The following is a 20,915-nucleotide window of genomic DNA, read 5'->3' as shown; positions in this document are numbered from 1 at the left end:
TCCAAAACACCACAATCTAATCAAATAGTGATTCACAATAAAATTTTGGAACTAACAACACCGAAATAAGAACATTCAAGCAAAGGGCCAAAATGACTCAAAATTCCAATTCCGAAAATGAGGTTTAATTTTGAAAATGTTTACATGAAAATGTTCCTTAAAGCATTTGGAATCCATTAGAGAAAACCATTTAAAAAATGGAGTTGAATTTAACTCATAATCACCATTTTTTGTTTCAAAACTCAAGTTCTTGAAAACCTCAAATTTTCCAATAAAAATCATCATTTTTTATGTTAAGATCACATTTGATAATGGGGAATTGAAGTTTTAGGGTTAAAGATACTTACCCAATCGATTCACAGCGAAATCCTCTTCAAACATCACCCCAAGAGGTGTTCCTAAAACTCAAAATAGTGAAAATAGGGTTTAACCCCAAAATCAATCCCAATAACCACCCTCTGATGTCGCGATCATGACCACTGTTTGCTAAAGCAAACCCCGTAAAAGCATCAGCTTTTGTGACCACCGCAATCGCAACCCACTGGACGCTTTCGCAACACCTGCCTAGGTGTTGGTCATCGTATTCGTGATGGGGCCTCGCTTAAGCGATGGTCGCTTTCATGACTGGCCCCTCGCGATTGCGACACATGCAATATAAAAAAACACTTCAATCAACAGAAGGACCAAATATTCATTGAATGGACCCTCGGGCTTTATTTAGAAGCCCGTACACACAAACCATATAAGCTACCCCACTAAATTCGACGTTACAAACTCAATATAACCATCAAAATTTATATTCAAGGGTCTTCTTTATCCGGAACTCATTTAGTCACAACTAAGATAACTTAAGGTTCAAAAATACCAAAATAGGCTTGAAACGTCTTAAAATTCAATCAATACCTCACTTATTTCTAAAATCACCTCTCGGGTCCAGTGGAATCATAAAAAATCCATTTCGAGCTTTCGAATTCTGAATTTTGACAAAAGTCAACTCTAAGGCCAAAAACTCATTAATTTTCAACTTATGGACTCCATTATTGTACCTAGTGTTCATGAAGATCATTTACTATTCAAATGTATGAATTTCATCTTTACATTTAGCCTATATAATTGAAATTATTGGATGTCAAAATATGAAATTTACTACTATTATATAGCAAAAATAAGTATTTATCCAGGCAATCGAAAAATAAAAATGTGGTTAATATTTTCAAGATAATTACATATTTATAAAATACTGTCTCAATTCATCATATTTCATCAGATCCGGGATGTGATATGGTTCCGAAGAATGAACCAGATATGGACAGTTCCAATAAGATTTCATTCTTCAATAAAAATCTATTTTTTGATTTATTCCATCTATTTCATGACCAAAACAGGAGAGGATACATGTTACACTACGATTTTGCATCAGAAGAAAGATTTCAAGAAATAACAGATCTATTCATTCTATCAATAATAGTTGTTTAAGGAAAAGAGCCATCACATAATATGAAGTATTTATTTATTTTTGCCCTGTTTAACATGATATCTCAATTATGCATTTTCCATGTTAATTGATTGAAATTATTTATCATTAAGATTATTTTCATTTCGATTGAACGAACTATAAAACTAGTAATTCAATTCGCACAAATATCTCTATTTGGGGTGGTCTTTAATTGTTTTTCTCGCATGTCTGATGGTCTTTAATTTTTGTCCTGTATCTTAGGTTAAAAAAAACTAATCAAAAATGCCTCATGGCATCAAAATAATAATTATGTTTTTTCTCGGCAAAGTTTATATTTTCATATCATAACATACCCTAAGTTATATATCTTATAAGGCATAACATAATTCATATCATTGTCAAGTTAATTAGATCAAAAAAATTATATACAACTTATGTCGCATAATTTAATTTCTACAAAACTTATATCGATCAAGGCAAAGATTCTCTAAACTTTTGCCGAGTGAATTAGGTTAAAAAAAAAGGAAAAATTACCTAATTACACTCTTTTATTTATCATATTTTTTCATTATTCCCATCCATTTTTAAAAAAAATTCAAAAATTCCTTTTTTCCATCTGATTCATTAATTCAGTAATCCGATATATTAATTCAGTAATCTAGATACATTAATTCTGATTCATAAATTATCTCTATGTTCAATGTATCATGTTTTAAATGTTACCTGATTATACATAAAAACTCTAATTAATGTATTTGGATTACTGAATTAATGTATTCGGATTATCATATTTTTAAGAAATTTCTATAAATTGAAAAATGATAGGAAAAAATAGTGATTACCCCTCTACACTACGTGATTCCTAAAAAATCTACTGAAAAAAGTCTTTTGATTCATAAATTTCCATAAAATAAACAACATGGACACAAATTAAATACCATCACATTTAAGAACAAAAAATTAAAGATCACGCAATCCGTGACTAAATTATTAAAAATAAAGCTTTATGTTATAGTTGGGACTATGCTGGCATGGGCTCCAACCTCTAGTAATACTAATACACACGACACAATGAGCAGAGACGGATCTATGTAGAAGGCTAGGGGTGCCATGACACCCCAATGTTTTTAATTAAAACTCTGTATGTATATATATGTGTGTTGGTGTATAGGCATTTTATTATTAAAATTAAATTTAAGTGCATATGTTAGTGAATATAAATTGTGGTAGAAGATTACTATTACTTCTTGTAACTTATATGGCCATTAAATCTTGTAACTCTCATGGTCATTAGTTTCTTGTAACTCATATGACCATTAGTTTTTTATAACTTATGTAACATCTATCACATTCACTTACCCACATTAATATTGTCACGCCCTGAGAGGGTAGCCTAGGCGTGGCCGGCACTCAGAAACCATCTCTGGCTTCCGAGAGAACCACTTGGTCTCATTACTCATTTGTTCATCAGCGGAAGACTTAATAATACTAATGTGGGATTGTCATAATCAAAGGAAAAATATATAATTCTTAGAAGAAGTAGTTTCTAAGGAGAACTACTCCGATTACATCATCAGACTCTGTCTATGAAGCCTCTAATACTCTTAGATGGTGCCAATGACATGTCCATGGCTACCTCAAAAGAAACATCACACTCAACAATAATAAAAGGATAAGGAGTTCCTTCGATTACAAGAAGGACTCACCAAATAGCTGAAAAGAAATGATCTTCAACGATGCGCCTGTTGAGGATCTCTAACACCTGTATCTGCATCATAAAACGATGCAGGTCGAATGACGTCAGTACGTGGAATGTACGAGTATGTAAAATGGCAGGAAGGTAAGGACAGATATCAAGAAACTCCTCTCAAGAAAACTCAGCTCAGAACTCAACATCATCTCAACATGAATATGTAATGCAAGTTTAAAATATAATAATAAAAATAATAGTAATAAGCAATGCTTACTCAGTTGGGAGTTTCTCTAACCGACAACCATCACTTATGAGCTAGCGATGATACAACGAAGCGATGTCGTTGCCACATCCATCCAATACCTTGCCAGGGTAAAGGACATCACCATCTTGGATCCATTCATCAAAGTCATCTTTTTGGGACTTAAGAGGCATAGCCTCCATCCTACGCTGGCTACGTAGTTCTGGGGTTTGAGTCAATTAAACTCTTACCCAACTCGGTGCTCAATACTACTCCCAAAATATGTGCTCATATTAAACTCATCATCTAGTCTCATTGGACTTTAATTTAAATCATCAAACTCATCTCATTTCATGTTCATCAATCATTATACTTCCAAAAAACATCATTTACATCTCATCAAAACATCTTGCTCAAAATATCATTTTCTCAAATTCATTCAAATTTAACTCTTTTACTCTTTCAAAACTCAATAAAATACATATATAGTATTAATTCATATAACTCTCTTTTTATCAATAAAAATAATAAAAAGCCAACATCTTTACTCAAAACATGTGTAAAAATATTCATGAACATCAAATCAATTAGGATTCATGGGAAAGTAGCCATGAACAATAATTCCAATAATATGAGAGATAACAATAATAATAATATTAATGCATAAATATATCTAACTCAATAGAAGAAGAATTAATTCATTTAGAATTCAAGATTTGGATAAAACTCAACTATAACTCAATTATAATGAATTTAAATATTGGGCGCATGGACGAACTTAATCCAATGCTATGAAAGCCTTACATACCTTAAATCCGAAGGTTTACTCCGAATTGGAATACTCTTGGATCCCTAGCCTTTTCTCCTCGCCGGAGCGTTTTGTGTACTACCCGGAGTATAAGAATAACCGGAGTAGTATTTTTATACTACTAAAACTAAAACTATATTTGAGAAGAAGTATATAGAGAGAAGAAATGCTTAGGAAAGCTTGATGAATAAAATGAGGAAATAAGGTGGGTATTTATAGGTGGGAAAGAGGGACCTAACAATAAATAAAATAATTATAAAGAAAAATCTGAAAATTTAATGGAATATATTGATGTCATGGATGATATTAAATGGAGGACAATTTATGTCATGCATGATGTCAAATGCATCTAGATGTTTCCATGGTAGGTAAGATGAGTTCTTTTTAACAGAATACTCATTTTCGAAGCTACGTTTGAATAAGATAAATTCCTTATTAGGATTTGGTTTCTTCATAAGAATTGTAGATATGGAAGTCTAGTTTCATATAGTTCAAGAATCAACCAATTTGGAGCAACCTACAGTGAGATATGAATTTTCTTCTATCAACACTCAATTCCGTCACAGCACTATATCTTGCAAAGATTAATTTATTTGACCTACTTATACTCCGAATTTGAAGTTATGTTCTTCATGAAAGTTGTAGGTAAGGATGTTGTGATTACCCAGAAATTTGAATCACCTAATTTGGACCAACCTATGAAAAGTTATGCCCAAAATACAAAGGTTGTATTATGTTTGTCGAGAATTGAAATACCGACATACAACATTTTAGGGGTTGTTACAAATATCCCTCATTCTACCCATTGATTAAATGGTAGACTTCTTCATCTATAAATAATGATGCATCTTCCTTTGTGTTGGGTAGGAGATGAAATATGTTAAAGTGTGAAAAATATTGTAATGTGTAGTAGTGAAAGAAAGAGTTGAGACAAAGAAAAAATTTTAAGTCTTCAACTAAATCATTATACAAAAGAGAGTAATTATAAGTTGAAGGAAGGTGTTCTTATGGTACAACTTTAGACTCTTCAACTAATCTGAGGTTGTTTGAGTTGTACACGTTGTTGGGCTGTTGTATCCTCGAGGGGACAAGTCAAGAGATATATTATTGAATCGGTGTAGATTATGCCACAGTAGGCTTGAATCTCCTTACAGAGAGCGAGATATCCGCACCTAAGCCTGAATATATTTTGTATTCATTTTTGTAATTTTATTTTTAACTGTAATTTATTATATTTATGATATATTATACCAATAATATATATATATATATATATATATATAAGGATTAGTATAAATATTAATCATGACACCCAAAGAAACAATGGAGCTTATGTTGCCAACAGTTAACGCTCATGTTTTCCTCTTAGAGGATGCAAGTTCGAATCCTGTTAAAATAGTTGTAAAGTTGTGGCTATCTAGGTTAAAACCATATACCTCTTCTAACTAAAATCTTTAACTACACCAAATAACCAAGACTTTTTCTAGTGTAGAATTTTGTTGCTAAATAATACTCTAGTTATAGCTTTCCTCTATGAATATTGATTTCACTTTCCCAAATGTTACATATATTACTATTTAAAATAGTGTGACATTCAGAGCTTTTGAATCCTAAATTTGAGGAAAAGAAAAACTCTTCTTGGAGTTTCTCTTAATAAAACAAAACTAGGAGAAAGGATGAAATAAATAAACTTGGTATGGTTTTCAAGGTCAAAGTAGCCTTCCTTTAGGTATTTTAACAGTTTTTGTTACCCAAAATTAAAATAAGGGAAGTTTCTGTGATTTTGTATACCCGAGGCAAGTGTAAAAGATATATCGTGATTTAGTATGAGGAAAGTGTTCCAAAAGATATATCTTAGAGAGAGTTTCTTGCATTCACTCTATAATAATAACGCGGCTTCAAATTCAAGCAAGTTGTTATTAATTATTGAATAAATAGTATGTATGTCTGGCTATTTATATCACTTCATTTAAGTTCACCCAATCTAATCAATCAATCAATATATATATATAAAGGAAGATTATAGAAAAGGTGGTGTGGTACCTCTCGATGGCCTCCTTATATTTATCTTTTCTTTCATTTTTTTGGCATTTTATTAATTTATTTCCTGAATTTTCTACTAACTCATTTTTAAAAATTTGAAAGGTGAATAAATATAATACTTAACTGCATGAAGACATTTAGGTAGAAGAAGTTGAGAAGATTAATTTATATCCTCTTCTGTCTCTTCTCCAAAATTTGTAACCGTAAAAACTAATTAATTATATCATTAATTGATTTCATCAAATAAAACTGCTTTACTTTTTATTTTTCACTGTAATTGCTATTCTTTAATCAAATTATGGAAATATTTCACAAATAACATTGCAATGCAATGCACCTCTCATTGGAAATTTTTTACATAGTCTGGTAATTTTATAAAGTCAAATGTATTTTATGTAAACCGCGAATTAATCATCTAAAATCCAACCGGAAATATTCCTAGGCGATTTCATCAGCCATACAGGACTTACCAATGGAATCACAAGGTTTTCAACCCGATTAATTCATTACTAACCATGTCGGAAACACCCCTTTTAGGGCTTACCAACGCCATGGTTTAAGCTTAGTTTACTATAAAATTATTTTAACCTTAACCTGACCAAAACCTTAACCCATTAAAGAAAAGTTCTTATTTTAGAGTCATTGCCATTTTATATTCTAACAATCTTATATTAGTTATTATTTAACACCTAAATACTTAGCACATCATGAGTCTAAGTTATACAAAAATAAATAAAAGAAAGAAAGAAATGAGTACATGTAACACCACCAGTCTCCTAGGGTTGTAGCCAAACTTCACTCTTTATTTATTTATATCACAATAGTACAGACTTATAACTATTACAAACTTATAACTTCTAGAGAGAGAGAATTTTAGAGAGTAGTCAGAGGGGTTTCCAAAACCTGTCCTCTAAATGCAGAAATGCATCCTATATATAAACGAAAAAGGTGAACAGGAAAATAAAAAAAGTCAAAAAGGCTACAGTGCCAAACAGTAATGCACAGTGCCTAAATAGTAAAAGTGTACCGTAATAGTGCTTTTTTCAACGCTCCAACAGTAAAATCACTGTTGACACAGTAAAGTATACTGTGTAGCTGTCTAAATCTGTCTGAAGGGTTGCTCTCATTCTTGTCCGTTTTAAATCTTTTTATTTTTGTATTGTAAAATTTCTTCTTCAGCCTTTTTGATAATGTCAGGAATCTCATTAGAGGCTATGTTGTTCACACTCTGAGAATCATTAAAGAGGTTATCATCTCCAAAATTATCTGGCATAGAATCATTATTAGTTCCAAACTGGGTCTGAATATCCTTCTTAACTTGCTTCATGTATGCGGCAACAAGTTCTTTCTGGTCAATAATCCACCCTTTTTAATTTGTAATTTTCTGATAGAGTAAGTAAAATATGATTTATTAGGGCCTCTAGTGTTATTGTGGGTAATTTCCACTGACCCTGTTGATGTCAAAATCATCTCAAAGTGTAATCTATTTTTATAAGTTTGCATTGGAAATAATGCATTGTTTAAATATATTCTTATTACGACCCATGGATTGTGCTTCCATTGAAAATCTTTTGGGTCTATATATAAAATCAATTCTTTTTTTGAATTTGTGTCAAAAACAATTTTGTCTGATTTGCCAACAATAAAGGCAAAAGAATCTTCATTAGTAGGATCCTCAACTGAGGTGGGTTGACGGTAACATTGTTACCTCCGATAGTTCCAGCATTGCTGGCATTTATAGAATTCAAATAATTCTGATAATCTTGGTACGACGGTCGAATATTGGCATTGGCAGCTGTTGAATACGACTCGCCGGGGGAAGAAATCGCTCTCATTAATCTGTTAGGGATTGAAATGTGCCCTAGTGTCTGAAATCTGTTTTGATTTCCTTGGGCTCTTCCTCTATTAGAGGACACGAATCAATTGGGGTTCATCCTGCACATTTAAATTATTAGTTTAAATATTCCCTTGTAAAAAAATCAAGAAGACTATTTTCAATCCCTTTTTTTCTATTTAATTTCAAAATCAAAAGGGGCTAATAAAGATTGTCACCTTGCAAATATTTGTTTAGACACATTATGTTTACAATCTTTATTGAACATAAATTTAGCAGTCTGACAATCAGTTTTAATCAAAAACTTTTGGTCATATAAGTCAGTTTGAAATTTTAAAATACATTTAACGATGGCTAGAATTTTTTTTGCAACAGTCGCATAATTCTTTTGACTAGTATTCCATTTTCCAGAATAAAATTGAATAATAAAATCTTTTTTATCAATAGGAGAATACTGGGTTAAAATACATCTGTAACCAATATCAGAAGCATCTGTTTCAACAGTCTTTTTCAATTTGAATTTGCTAAAGTTAAACATGGTAATTCTTTAACTTTTAATTTAATATTTTTAACAGCAGTAGTATGTAAATCGCTTCATGCTTTGGGATTCTTTTTTAATCTATCATACAGAATTGCAGTATCTATAGCTAAATCTTTTACAAAAGGAGAAATGTAATTTAGACTACCTAAAAATCTTTGCAACTGAGTTTTGTCAGTTAAAATATCAGGAAATTTAAAAGAAAATTCAATACTCCTGTTAATCGGACTAATCTTACCTTTTTCAATATTATGACCTAAAAATCTGACATTTGTCTGAAAAATAAACATTTTTGGTATAGAAATAACTAACCCATTTTGAATCACAATTTTCGGAAATAATTCAAGATGTTTAAAATGTGATTCAACATTTTTAAAGAATACCAAAATATCATCAATATAAATAATAATGAAATTGGTATATGCTATAAAAATATTATTCATAATTTGCTGAAATTTTGAAGGTGCATTCTTTAAACCAAATGGCATAACATTCTATTCAAATTGACTCATAGGCACATTAAAAGCAGTTTTATACTTATCTATTTCAGAAATCTGAATTTGCCAGTAACGAGATTTTAAATTAAATTTAGAGAAAATAATAGCATCATGAAGTCAATCTAATAAATATTTTTATTCGGAATAGGATATCTAATCCATTTTAAAACTTTATTAAGAGGTTTATAATTAATGACTAATCTAGGTACACCTCTTTCCTGTTCAGCATGCTTATTCACATAAAAAGCAGTACAAAACCATGCAGAACTAGAATGTCTAATTAAATTCTTTTTCAATAAATTATCAATTTCAATTTTGCACAATTCTAAATAATCAGCATTCATTTGACAAGGTCTGGCCTTTGTCGGAATATTTAATTCATCAAAGGACTCTTCATAAGGTAAAGTAACCACATATTTTTTCCTATTCCAAAGAGCACTAGGATGATCACCACAAATATTAAGAATAAACTGATTTTTTAATAAATCTATTTTTCTTGCAATTTAAAATTGTTTAAAATAACATCTATTTCCATCAGACTAATTTCTTGTTTAATTAAATCTATCTGTTGATTTTTTAAAATTAATTTATCAACAATTTAATTAATAGTCTTAGTAAATGGTCTAGTAATAAAATTTAATTGAAAATCTTTATTTTTATAAGTACCAATTATTTTATTATTATCCCACCATTTCAAAGAGAAAATAGCATTCATAAATGGCACACCTTAAATAATAGGACAAGAAATATCTTCAACAATCATAAAACTTTGCATTAAACAAACACCATTATTACACAGAAATGCTTCAGGTAATTTATAACGTAATTTCATTTTGCTACCATTAGCAGATCTCAAATAATGGGTAGTTTTATGAAAATATCTAGAAGGTATGATCCCTTCTTGCACACAATTTACATCTGCACCACTATCAAACAAAGCAACAAATTCTTTGCAAAAATTATAATCAATTTGCAGAGTAATATTAGTATAAAATTTTTGCGAAGTGATAATACTGAGTTTCTGTAAAAATTCACTGCTATCATCAAATCTATTATTTGTCAAAAAGTTTGGTATCAGTATTTTCTAAATTGGATTCCAACAAAATCGTTTTATTTTTTCCATCAGGTTTATTAGCCTGTAATAGTAAATCAAAAGTTTTTGCATCTTCTAAACTAGAAATTCTTTTGTCATAACTTTTGTTTTGATTTTTTAACTGAATAATCTCTTCTTTTAGAATACTAATTTCCTGTTGTAAATCAGAAGTAGTAATTTTTTTTGTAATAAAATTCCTTTAGTTCAAAATCTGTTTCAGCTCAGACATAGAATAGTAGGCAGGTTGTCTACTAATATTATTAGAATTTTCTTCTACTTTATTACTACTAGAACCTTCATCAAAAATAGTATCAAAAATCTTATTTCTTAAATCTTTATCTGTAATAGTTTTTAAAATATCAAATATTTTATCATCATCAACAACAGTCACAGTTAAATCTTGAAAATTAGATAACAAATTATACAAATTATCATCTTTTTCACAAGGAAAATCCTTTTGACAGGGTACACATTCATTATCAGAACAAGATCTATCAACATCTGAATATAAATCTTCATTTTGTAAAACACGCACATGATTATCAACAGAAGTAGAAGAATCAGAACTAGTTTTAGCAGTATTAGAAGAAGAATACTCGTGTTCAGAATTCAAAAGAATTTTGCACAAAGAATCTTTTAATTTATCATCTATATCCAATTGTTTAATCTTTTCCTGATTTTACACTCATTTGCATAATGACCAAATCTACCACATTTATGGCACTTAACATGCTTCTTATAATCTTTTTTACCAACTTTTCTTTTATACATTTTTCTATAATTTTTTGGAAATTCTTTAAGATCTGATTTGGATAAATCTCTACGTTTAACTTTTCGAGGCTTTCTGTAAAAAAAATTAGTAGAAGGATAAAACTTCTTTTTTCGGTTTTAACAAGCATATCAATAGCAAATTGATCACAAAATTCACTCAATTATTGTTTTTCATTTAATCTATTTTTCTTAATATGATAATTCATTTTAATATCATTACAAATATTTAAACCTTCTTGAGTACAAACACTAATAATCTTTCCATATGTAAGCAATTCATAAGGAATCTTGGCATTATTTAATGGGTTAAGGTTTTGATCAGGTAAAGTTAAAATAATTTTATAGTAAACTAAGCTTAAACAATGGCATTGGCAAGCCTTATTATTATTATTATTGTTGTTGTTGTTCTTGTTCAGGTTAAAGTTAAAATAATTTTATAGTAAACTAAGTTTAAATCATGGCGTTGGCAAGCCTTATTATTATTATTATTATTGTTGTTGTTGTTGTACGATTTCTAAATGCTCACAGAACAAGTGACATATTCAAAAAAATATAACTATTTCTTTCATCTCAAAACAAAAATGATATGAATAAAAAGGTCTTTTAGTTTTGACAAAGTTTTCTTTTCTTTGACTAGAGAGATTACTTTGATGGTAAGCACCCTCCACCTCTAACTTATATTGTGAGTTAAAGTTATCAAGAAAACAAAAGCCGAAAACTCCTAGAAACATAGAAAATCAAAGTTATAAATACATGATTTAATTAAGATAAATTAGATTGTAAATCCTCTAAAACTGAAAAAAATGATATTTGGATGAATTAAAATTAAGAATAATAATTAGGGCACAACATTTTTATTCTCGGCGGTGATTACAGCCTCTTTCCCAGAGTCACTTGGGCTGCAACAAATAAATAAAAATTATATTTGTTGAACAAGGAAGAGGGTGAAAGTTTGATGTTTTTAGCTTTTTAAATTTATATGTTATTTTGTATAATTATTTGTTACTTACAAGGAAGGTACAAAAGATTATAAAATATATTATAATATTTAAAGTTTTTTTTAAAAAACTATAATAGTAAAATGACTTTTCAATTAATAACAAATTTATAAAATGAGACTTACACCGCGCAAAGCCCAGACAAGTTCGCTGGTTATATAAATAAAATTAAAAAAGTAAAACTTTTCCTATTTCCTAGATAATGTATAAAAATTATATGACCAATGCCTCTTTGTAAAGAGTCTTTCTAGTTTTCAACACTATTTATCACTTTATTACACACAAAAAAATAACGGAAAACTATACAAATTGAACTCATTAGTCAAATTATTTACCCAAATTGGATTCAACACAAACTATTTATCCTGATTGGACACATGACTCAAACTATTTACCTAATTGACCTCTTGTTCTATTCATTAAGTCACTGCTTCTTCGTCCTTGATACCATCAGAGTATATACTCTGATGATTTCTATATATTCATATGGTATTTATATACTTTGATGATATCAAATAGTAATCGAACAGTCTTTTTATTGAAACATTGTTTGTTTTATATATATTCTAATGGTATCAAGGAGTAACTGAATAGTGTTTTTACTGAAGCACTTCTTCTTCCTCTTTGATATCATCGGAGTACACAAATTAGCAGTTAAAAATACGGGGTATAAAAGTAAGAGGGTAGCCACCTATAAATAGTTTCCCTTTTGGGGTACAAGTGTTCTTTTCTAAAAAAAATAACTAGGGTTTCATTTGTGTAGCCACGCGCCAAAAGATTTACCCCATACCTAAGTATGGGTTCTTCGACAAATTTTGCTCCAAGAGTTGTACAAGGATCTTTCACTAATCTTTAAGGAGTCGTATGGTTTGCGGACTAAGTTATTCCGTGATTATAATCTTGGATTATAATCCTTAAATTAATATATCCTACCGGGGAGATAAATAAAGAGAAGGGACCTAAAGAATTCTTTGAAGAAAGTTTTTGCATAGCCATACGTGTTATGTCATACATTGCCATGAACTACGTTGCTCAGACTCGTTCACGGGTATGTATCCAATTTAGTTGCATGAAAGTATCCGATATGGGCATTTCATTTTTTTCAAGTATATTTTGAGAAATCACATGAAGTACCCACACTCTAGTCACATCCGTTAGGCACAAGTATGTCAAGACTAATGAAGAATCCGAGCAACATTAGGTGATGAAAGCGAGATAGATTGGAGAAAGAGAGGAATTGATGATTACAACAAGTGAGCTGCAATGATCAACATGATCTGTTAATATAGCAGCTTTTCATCAATATGGCAAGAAGATGAAAGTCATCAGCTACTACCAAGTATATGAATATGAAACATGTATGTACAACAAGATCATCGACGAGGAAGGTGATTTCATGCTTTGTAAAGGAACTTATGACCACTGAAACAGTTAAAGGCTTAAGCAGTTGCAGCTTTTTCTTCCGCCATTTCTGACACTGGAAGAAGGGTGCAGATGAGGTTGCGATCTCCATACACATTGTCCACTCGTCCTGAAATACAATCACAAGTAGATTATCGTCAATACCAAGATATAAGACTCCCTCTGTCCCTCCCATATTAACTGTTGTTTAGCTCATTTCCCGTTCATTAAGAACATAATAAATACAAATGTATAGTTTACTAAGTTAAATTGTTTCCTCTTAAAATACCATCCATTCTTCTTTAATATAAGGATATAGTTGGAAACAATAGCTAACTTTAGTCTTAAATTCCTAAAGTGGCAATTATTTTAGGACAATTTTTTTGAGCTAAAGCCTAAATGACTGTTAACATGGGACGGAAGGAGTAGCATTTCTTACTAAATTTGACAAAGAAAAAAATAAAATTAACACAATTACAAAAGATAGGAAAATCAGTATTGTATTGCAATATTTTTTTGAAACTGCGGAAATCAGTACTGCAATATAGTTCAATAAATGCAAGAATTGTAGATTTCAGCAGATACTTTGAGTTTTTTTCAATCATCTTATTGGAACTATTCATATGAACTTGCAAATTTCCTCTTCCTAAGTTTTACACATTTATTATATTCATGATGAGAACCCTATGTGACAAACAGAGACAGAAAGAGTACATTGTTTCTTCTAACACGTGTCGGTAAAACAAATATTCTTATTTCAAGTACACATTTGTTAAAAATACAGCCCTTTTAGAGCGATTCTGCTGTAATAGGACATGTAAAGGGCAAGTTTCTTGCATGTCCTCAGTTGCTAATTAGTCCAGAGGATGTCATTATGTAGGATGATTATGTGAAAACTAATGAGTTGTTCAATGAAGTGTTCATATAATTGTTAACGAAAAGGAAAAACATTGTGCATAAAGGTATAAAATTGGATGTTTAAAATTTAAGGACATAATTTAAGTAGTGATTGCTAGTATGTTTTGGGAGTTTTGAAAATGCCATGACCAGAAAAGTATATGTTTTGCTGAACACCTCTACATTTCAATGTATCACTGAATAGGACAAAAATCTAATACTTCAGAATTCAGCAAACGTCAAGTTTGCATGTTTAAAATTGGAGTTGTAATATAGATGGTAAAGACCTGTAGTTGGCCAGAATTTGGCACTCCTTAGCCAGGGAGCAGGGTACGCAGCATATTCCCGAGAATATGGTTTTGTCCATGAATCTGCCATGAGCATTGATGGTGGATGAGGAGCCCCCTGAAAAACCAGTCTCGATTAATAACTTCTGATTTATGCAACAGTACAAACAGCAAACATTTCATTTAAAACTAATTTACAAGAAAAGATAACGCATGTATACCTTGAGAACATTGTTGTTAATATCAACATTCCCTTTCTCAATCTGAGCAATTTCTTCTCTGATGGAGATGAGTGCATCACAAAACCTGTCTAGTTCCGCCTGCATAATATACAGCTACTTCAGGACCACCAAATAAAAAATATACTGTGTGTACTGTGTATTACTGAAACTTTTTTCCTGTATCATTCAATATGCATCTTTGTATTATACCTTGCTTTCACTTTCAGTAGGTTCAATCATAAGTGTACCAGGAACTGGCCAAGACATTGTAGGTCCATGAAATCCATAGTCAATAAGACGTTTAGCAACATCTTCAGGTTCTATCCCAGCAGTATTCTGAAAGGTCAAGACTCGCACAAGATTAAGTACACTATTAACAACCAGTATAAAAGGGAGAGAATAGGAAATGATTCAAAAAAAAAAACTACCTTAAAGCTTCTCAGGTCAATGATAAACTCATGGGCACATGTTCCATTGACACCTCGGAAGAGAACTGGATAGTGTTTCTGTTGATCAAAGCAGAATATAAGATCAGCTAAGCGACATACCCAAATTGAACACTTGTTGCACGACAAACGTTTTCAACTATGACGAATTAAGACAGGCATAGTAAGCCCAAGACACAGAAAAGCAAAAAATTCAACTCAAATAGAATATGAGACATAAAAGAACATAGACCTCCAAACGCTTTGCCATGTAGTTTGCGTTCAGGATAGCTATCTTTGATGCATCTGTAAGTCCCTTAGAACCCATCATGGCAATGTAGGTATATGAAATCGGCAAAATAAGTGCGGAACCCCAGGGTGCAGCAGAAATAGCACCAAGTGGCTCACTCTTGTCGGGGGATGGGATCCCTCCAGTTGGCACCTTCAGGATAATCACAATGATTAAGCAAACTAAACAAGAAAGATAAAACAAAATCCCAGGACGATGAATTGACAAATATTTGCAAGTTCGATAATCACAATATTAATTTTAAGAAACATAAATCTAACGAAGAACGAGGCAACAGGACCTAGAGAGTTTTATGTAGTGAACTGGTGCTTATCAAGAACATACCACAGGGTGTGATGGCAAATATGGCGCCAAATGCTTCTTCACTCCAATTGGACCCATTCCAGGACCTCCTCCACCATGAGGAATGCAGAATGTTTTATGGAGATTTAGATGACAAACATCAGCACCAATAAAGCCAGGGCTTGTCAAACCAACCTGTAAGAAAAATTAGCAATGAATGAAAAGGATGTGCAACACCTGCATCTACTCCCCCCTCAAAAACAGGAAACGGGCAACAACAACGTGGTATGGTCAGTAGCTGAACTAAAGCTAAATTTTGATAATGTAATTGAGGAGTAAATAGAATAAAGGTAGTATACATAAGTAAAGAAAACAAATATCATATTGTCCAGAAAGTTCTATTGACCACAGCCAAGCTCCTGTCAAAACCTTTAAACCAAGGTAAGCAATCAAGAAAAGAGAGCTTCAGACTTGACCACACAGAACGTAGTATGAATTCACAAAAGTCAGAGCGAACTAAACTGCAGCAAATCACACTAGCTCACACATCATGTAGGACAACTATCAAATCATCCAAGAGTAAAGAAGAAGAGGAGGAAAAGGATAGAAGGGAAAATTTGAGGTTCATTAGACATCCCTTTTCTTAAGATATAAGGTCTGACTTCAAAAATTGTTGAGCTAGAATTTATAGAGCTATAATGGTCTTACCACTAAACAGACTCAATGACAAGTAAAATCTACCCAGGTTATACGCTCTAGACTAATAAGCTGTAAATTCAAGGGAGAAAAGTTACAGCATGAGAGGTTAGGAGTTAATATGAGGTAATTACCTGTGCATTCATGTTAGCTCCATCCATGTACACCTGACCACCATTGTCATGGATTATCTTACATATCTCATCAATTCCTTCCTCATACACTCCATGTGTTGATGGGTATGTGACCTGAAATTTAATCAAGATTTAAGTAAATACAACTAATACAGAAAGGTGTCAGAAAATAGTAACACGTGATTTACCATGAGAGCAGCAAGTTTATCCTTATTTGCCTCAGCAGCCTTCCTCAACTCTTCAATATTAATGTTTCCTTTTGCATCTGTCCCAACAGCAACAATTTTCATCCCGCACATTGCAGCACTTGCAGGATTTGTTCCATGTGCTGATACAGGAATGATGCATACATTGCGGTGATGGTCACCCCTTGACTGCAGCAAAACGCAAAATTCAATTACACTATACGAAAGCTTTACAGAGTCTAATTATGGTTAAAGATGAAAACAAGGAGAAGAATCTGATAATTAAAAACAAAAATTATAATCCTATGGCCATTAACACCCCATTATGGTAAATCAGGTATTCCTGGAAGATTAAAATCCTATAGCCTTATACAACTCCCTGAAGGATAATAGATGTCAAGTAGTAACTAGAAGGAAGTAAAGATCTTCACAATGAATGGGGTTTCATCAGGTGATTTTCCCTAATACTCTCTTTATTCGCTTTTACTAGTCCTCTGTAGACTTGACACTCCCCCTTAAGGAATCATTTATTAAGGATTTTGTTTTACTAAATTACCCATATTAACTATGCTTTGGAGATCTAAATTTGACTACTAATACTTTATGTAGCTACTTAATGATAAGGGTAATATTGGAAGAAGATAATATATCTCTCCTGATTCGCTTATATGGACAAGTAAAGAGTAAAAGCCATTTTTGGTATAAGGGACTAGTAAAAGGGAACGGTGTTTGATAGATGAAAATAGTAAAAGCATGTGCAGTATTTTTCCACCAATCTGGCTCTTCAAACGTTTCACAAATACAATCTTAATTAAGTTCATTAGGAACCTTATTCTTGTCAGTATTAGCTAGGTATTAAGAGAGCTTAAATCAAATATGAAAGCAAACTATTCATTTAGATTTGAGTAGTACCATATGATATGCACGAATAACCATCAATCCAGCATATTCTCCAGCAGCACCAGCATTAGGCTGCAAGGAGAAGGAATCAAAACCTGTAATTGTACACAATAGGTCGCCCAAATCGTCGAACATTTCCTGCAACAAAGCATATAACAGTCTTGATTAGTTCTTCTGTTTCTGCAGTTTGCAAGCAGCAATGCATCTAAGCAGTAACAACCTGATAGCCAGCTGCCTGTTCAGTGGGTGCAAAAGGGTGAATATTTGTGAAGTTAGGCCATGTCACCGGCATCATCTCTGTTGTGGCATTCAATTTCATTGTGCATGAGCCCAAAGGAATCATGCTATGGCACAAGGAGAGATCCTTTGATTGCAGCTTATGGAGATATCTCAGCAACTCATGCTCAGTATGGTACCTAAATCATCAATGTAACAATCAAACCAGCACTAGCGTTACAGGATAAAGATGGTTAAACCATTGAAGGAGGCATTACGAGTTGAATATTTGGTGAGTCATAAATGGAGTCTCCCTTGTAAGTCCAGAAGGAATCAAGTTCCCGACCTCTTGTGCAATTGATTGAGCAGTGAACGTGACCTATTAACAACATCAAAGATAAGAATACACTATGTATACATTGAGTTGCTTCCAGCAGCATGGATAGGGAAGTAATGATACTCACTGGTTTTTCCAAGGCAAAAACTTTAAATAGATCGTCCACATCTTCTAAGGTAGTAGTTTCATCAAAAGATACAGTTATCTGGAAAAAAAAAAAAGGGGGGGAGGGGGGGGGGGGGGGGTCACTTAATCATAACATAAATTTAGGAGTATCAATAAGTTTAAAATCAAAAACAAGAAAAACTAGCTAGACTTACGGTATTGTTGTCCACAATCCGCAAGTTAATTTCATTCTTGTTAGCAACATCAGCAATTGCCTTTGCATCAGAACACTTAACCTTCACAGTGTCAAAGAATGGAAGACCCTGAACTTCTACTGTTCCTAGCTTTTTGAGACCAGCAGAAAATGTTCCAGCAAGACCATGAACACGTTGGGCAATGGTTTTTAGCCCCTCAGGTCCATGATAGACAGCATACATGGCAGCCATGTTGGCAAGCAAAGCCTGCATAATAAAAGGACAATTTCATAAACCAATAAAAGAAAATAAATTGCATAGTGTCATGCATCAGCTCCTTTCAATGCACATAAGAGAGTTAGATAATCTCTTGCAAGAAAACTAGATTTTGATTTGTTTTTACTCCTCGCTGCTCATGTCTAGCCAAAACATTGTATACAAGCAGAAAGTAAACATTTTTCAAACCAGTTAAACTACTTACTTAGACATTTTTCAAACCAGTTAAACTACTTACTACTACTACAATGTAAGAATGTCGTGTAATAGAGAATCTAGGAGACGTAAATATAAGTATAGCATAGATGTTATTGAAAAGAGTAAAGTTCACTCAGTACCTGTGCTGTGCAAATGTTACTTGTAGCCTTGTCCCTGCGGATGTGTTGTTCCCTAGTCTGCATTGCCATACGCAGAGCAGGTTTCCCTGTTGAATCAACACTGACACCAATAATTCTTCCAGGCATCATTCTCTTGTATTCTTGAGAAGTTGCCAAGAAAGCTGCATGAGGGCCTCCATAACCCATAGGCACTCCAAACCTCTGAGCAGAACCAACAACAATATCTGCTCCAAGTTCACCAGGCGGTTTCAACATTGTCAAGGCCAAAAGATCAGATGCCATAACAACCTTCACTCCATGAGCATGTGCATTCTTAATGAACTCTCCATAATCTAATATTTCACCTTCGGTACCCGGATACTGAACTAGTACCCCACAAACATCACCAGACTTGTAATCAATATCCTTAAGATCTACATTAAGTACCTTAAGATCAAATCCATCAGCTCTAGTCTTACAAATATCAATAGTCTGTGGGTGACAATTATTTGCAATAAGGAAAGTTTTCTTTTTCCCCTTGAAGATATTGTTACACATTGCCATAGCCTCAGCTGCGGCGGTCCCTTCATCTAGTAAAGATGCATTGGACATTGGCAAACCAGTAAGATCTGTAATCATGGTCTGATAATTCAGCAGGGACTCAAGACGTCCCTGTGAAATCTCAGCCTGATAAGGTGTATACTGAGTATACCAAGCAGGATTCTCCAAAAGATTCCTCAATATAACAGGTGGTACAAAAGTATTATAATATCCCATCCCAATATATGACTTAAAAACCTTATTCTTTGATGCTAATTTTTGCATATGCTCAATCATTTGTGACTCAGTCAATCCAGCATCAAACTTAGGCAACTTCATCGATTCGCTACGAATCGATTGAGGTACAGTAGCATCAATAAGGGAATCTAGGCTTTTAAACCCACAAAACTCAGCCATTTTTATTTGTTCTTCAGGGTTAGCTGAGTTGTGTCGGCGTGGGAATGTGTCACTTGGTTTCAAAGCCTCAACGGAAATTGATCTAACTTGTTGGGTATTGAAAGATTTTGCATGATTTCTAGCCTGAAATGTGTAAGGTGACAATGAAGATACATACCTTGAAGGCGTATACAATGCTGGGGATGATGGGATTTCATTGGAACGGCTCTGTTTTGATTGTGAAACCAAACGTTTCAGAATTGCCCTGTTTGCCAACTTTCTAGCACGCTCCATTTTTTAAAAAAGGATTTCAAGATTTGTAAAGGAAAAATAAAGAAACACCCCAGAAAGGGATGAAAGATGAGAAAAAGTTGACAATACTATAAGCTTTGGTTTTGAACTATATATATATATATGATCCTCTCTTGTTTATTTATGAAACAAAAAAAAAAAAGTGGGTGGTGGTAATGGGTTGTTGAGGTTGAGGATACCCTGTCTTCGTTACACAAGGTAATCTTTTTATATTAATCTGCCCCCATAATTATTATTTTATATTATTTTCTTGGGAATTACTAGATCTAGTGGTGATGGGTGAAGAGTGGAGTGACACTAGGCACCAATTTGGACGAAAAAAACAGAAGATTTTTGGATCTTGTTTTGCTACGAACCAATAGTTTTTGGGATTGTCTAGTAGTGTCTATAAGAAATATCATATAATTTATATGACATTTGATATATATATATATATATATATGAAATAAGTTATTTATATATAAAATTAATAGGATGTTTGGTTGATAATTTAAAAAGTCACATTTATAAAT

The 20,915-nt window shown here is 32.4% G+C and overlaps 1 protein-coding gene across 1 annotated transcript; it reads right to left on the bottom strand.

Annotated features, from left to right (window-relative positions):
- Positions 1-13,174: 13,174 nt before the first annotated feature.
- On the bottom strand, positions 13,175-20,605 carry LOC129889241 (glycine dehydrogenase (decarboxylating), mitochondrial). Its single transcript, XM_055964465.1, has 15 exons — positions 19,177-20,605; positions 18,584-18,829; positions 18,391-18,468; positions 18,205-18,305; positions 17,931-18,126; positions 17,723-17,848; positions 16,814-16,999; positions 16,626-16,739; positions 15,838-15,990; positions 15,457-15,645; positions 15,207-15,284; positions 14,989-15,114; positions 14,779-14,877; positions 14,558-14,675; positions 13,175-13,503 (listed from the first exon to the last, which is right to left on the bottom strand). The coding sequence occupies exons 1-15, from the start codon at positions 20,383-20,385 to the stop codon at positions 13,412-13,414; spliced, it is 3,111 nt and encodes a 1,036-aa protein (XP_055820440.1). The 5' UTR covers positions 20,386-20,605; the 3' UTR covers positions 13,175-13,411.
- Between the last annotated feature and the right edge of the window lie 310 nt (positions 20,606-20,915).

Source organism: Solanum dulcamara, chromosome 5 (assembly GCF_947179165.1).
Source record: "Solanum dulcamara chromosome 5, daSolDulc1.2, whole genome shotgun sequence".
NCBI classification, from domain to species: domain Eukaryota; kingdom Viridiplantae; phylum Streptophyta; class Magnoliopsida; order Solanales; family Solanaceae; genus Solanum; species Solanum dulcamara.
This window is presented reverse-complemented; position numbering and strand designations above follow the sequence as displayed.

Coding starts and splice junctions, on each gene's coding strand:
- LOC129889241 (XM_055964465.1), bottom strand. CDS start 20,385: ATGGAGCGTGCTAGAAAGTTGGCAAACAGGGCAATTCTGAAACGTTTG. Junction 18,469..18,583: donor GGATTGTGGACAACAATACC/GTAAGTCTAGCT, acceptor TTTTTTTTCCAG/ATAACTGTATCTTTTGATGA. Junction 16,740..16,813: donor ATAAACTTGCTGCTCTCATG/GTAAATCACGTG, acceptor ATTAAATTTCAG/GTCACATACCCATCAACACA.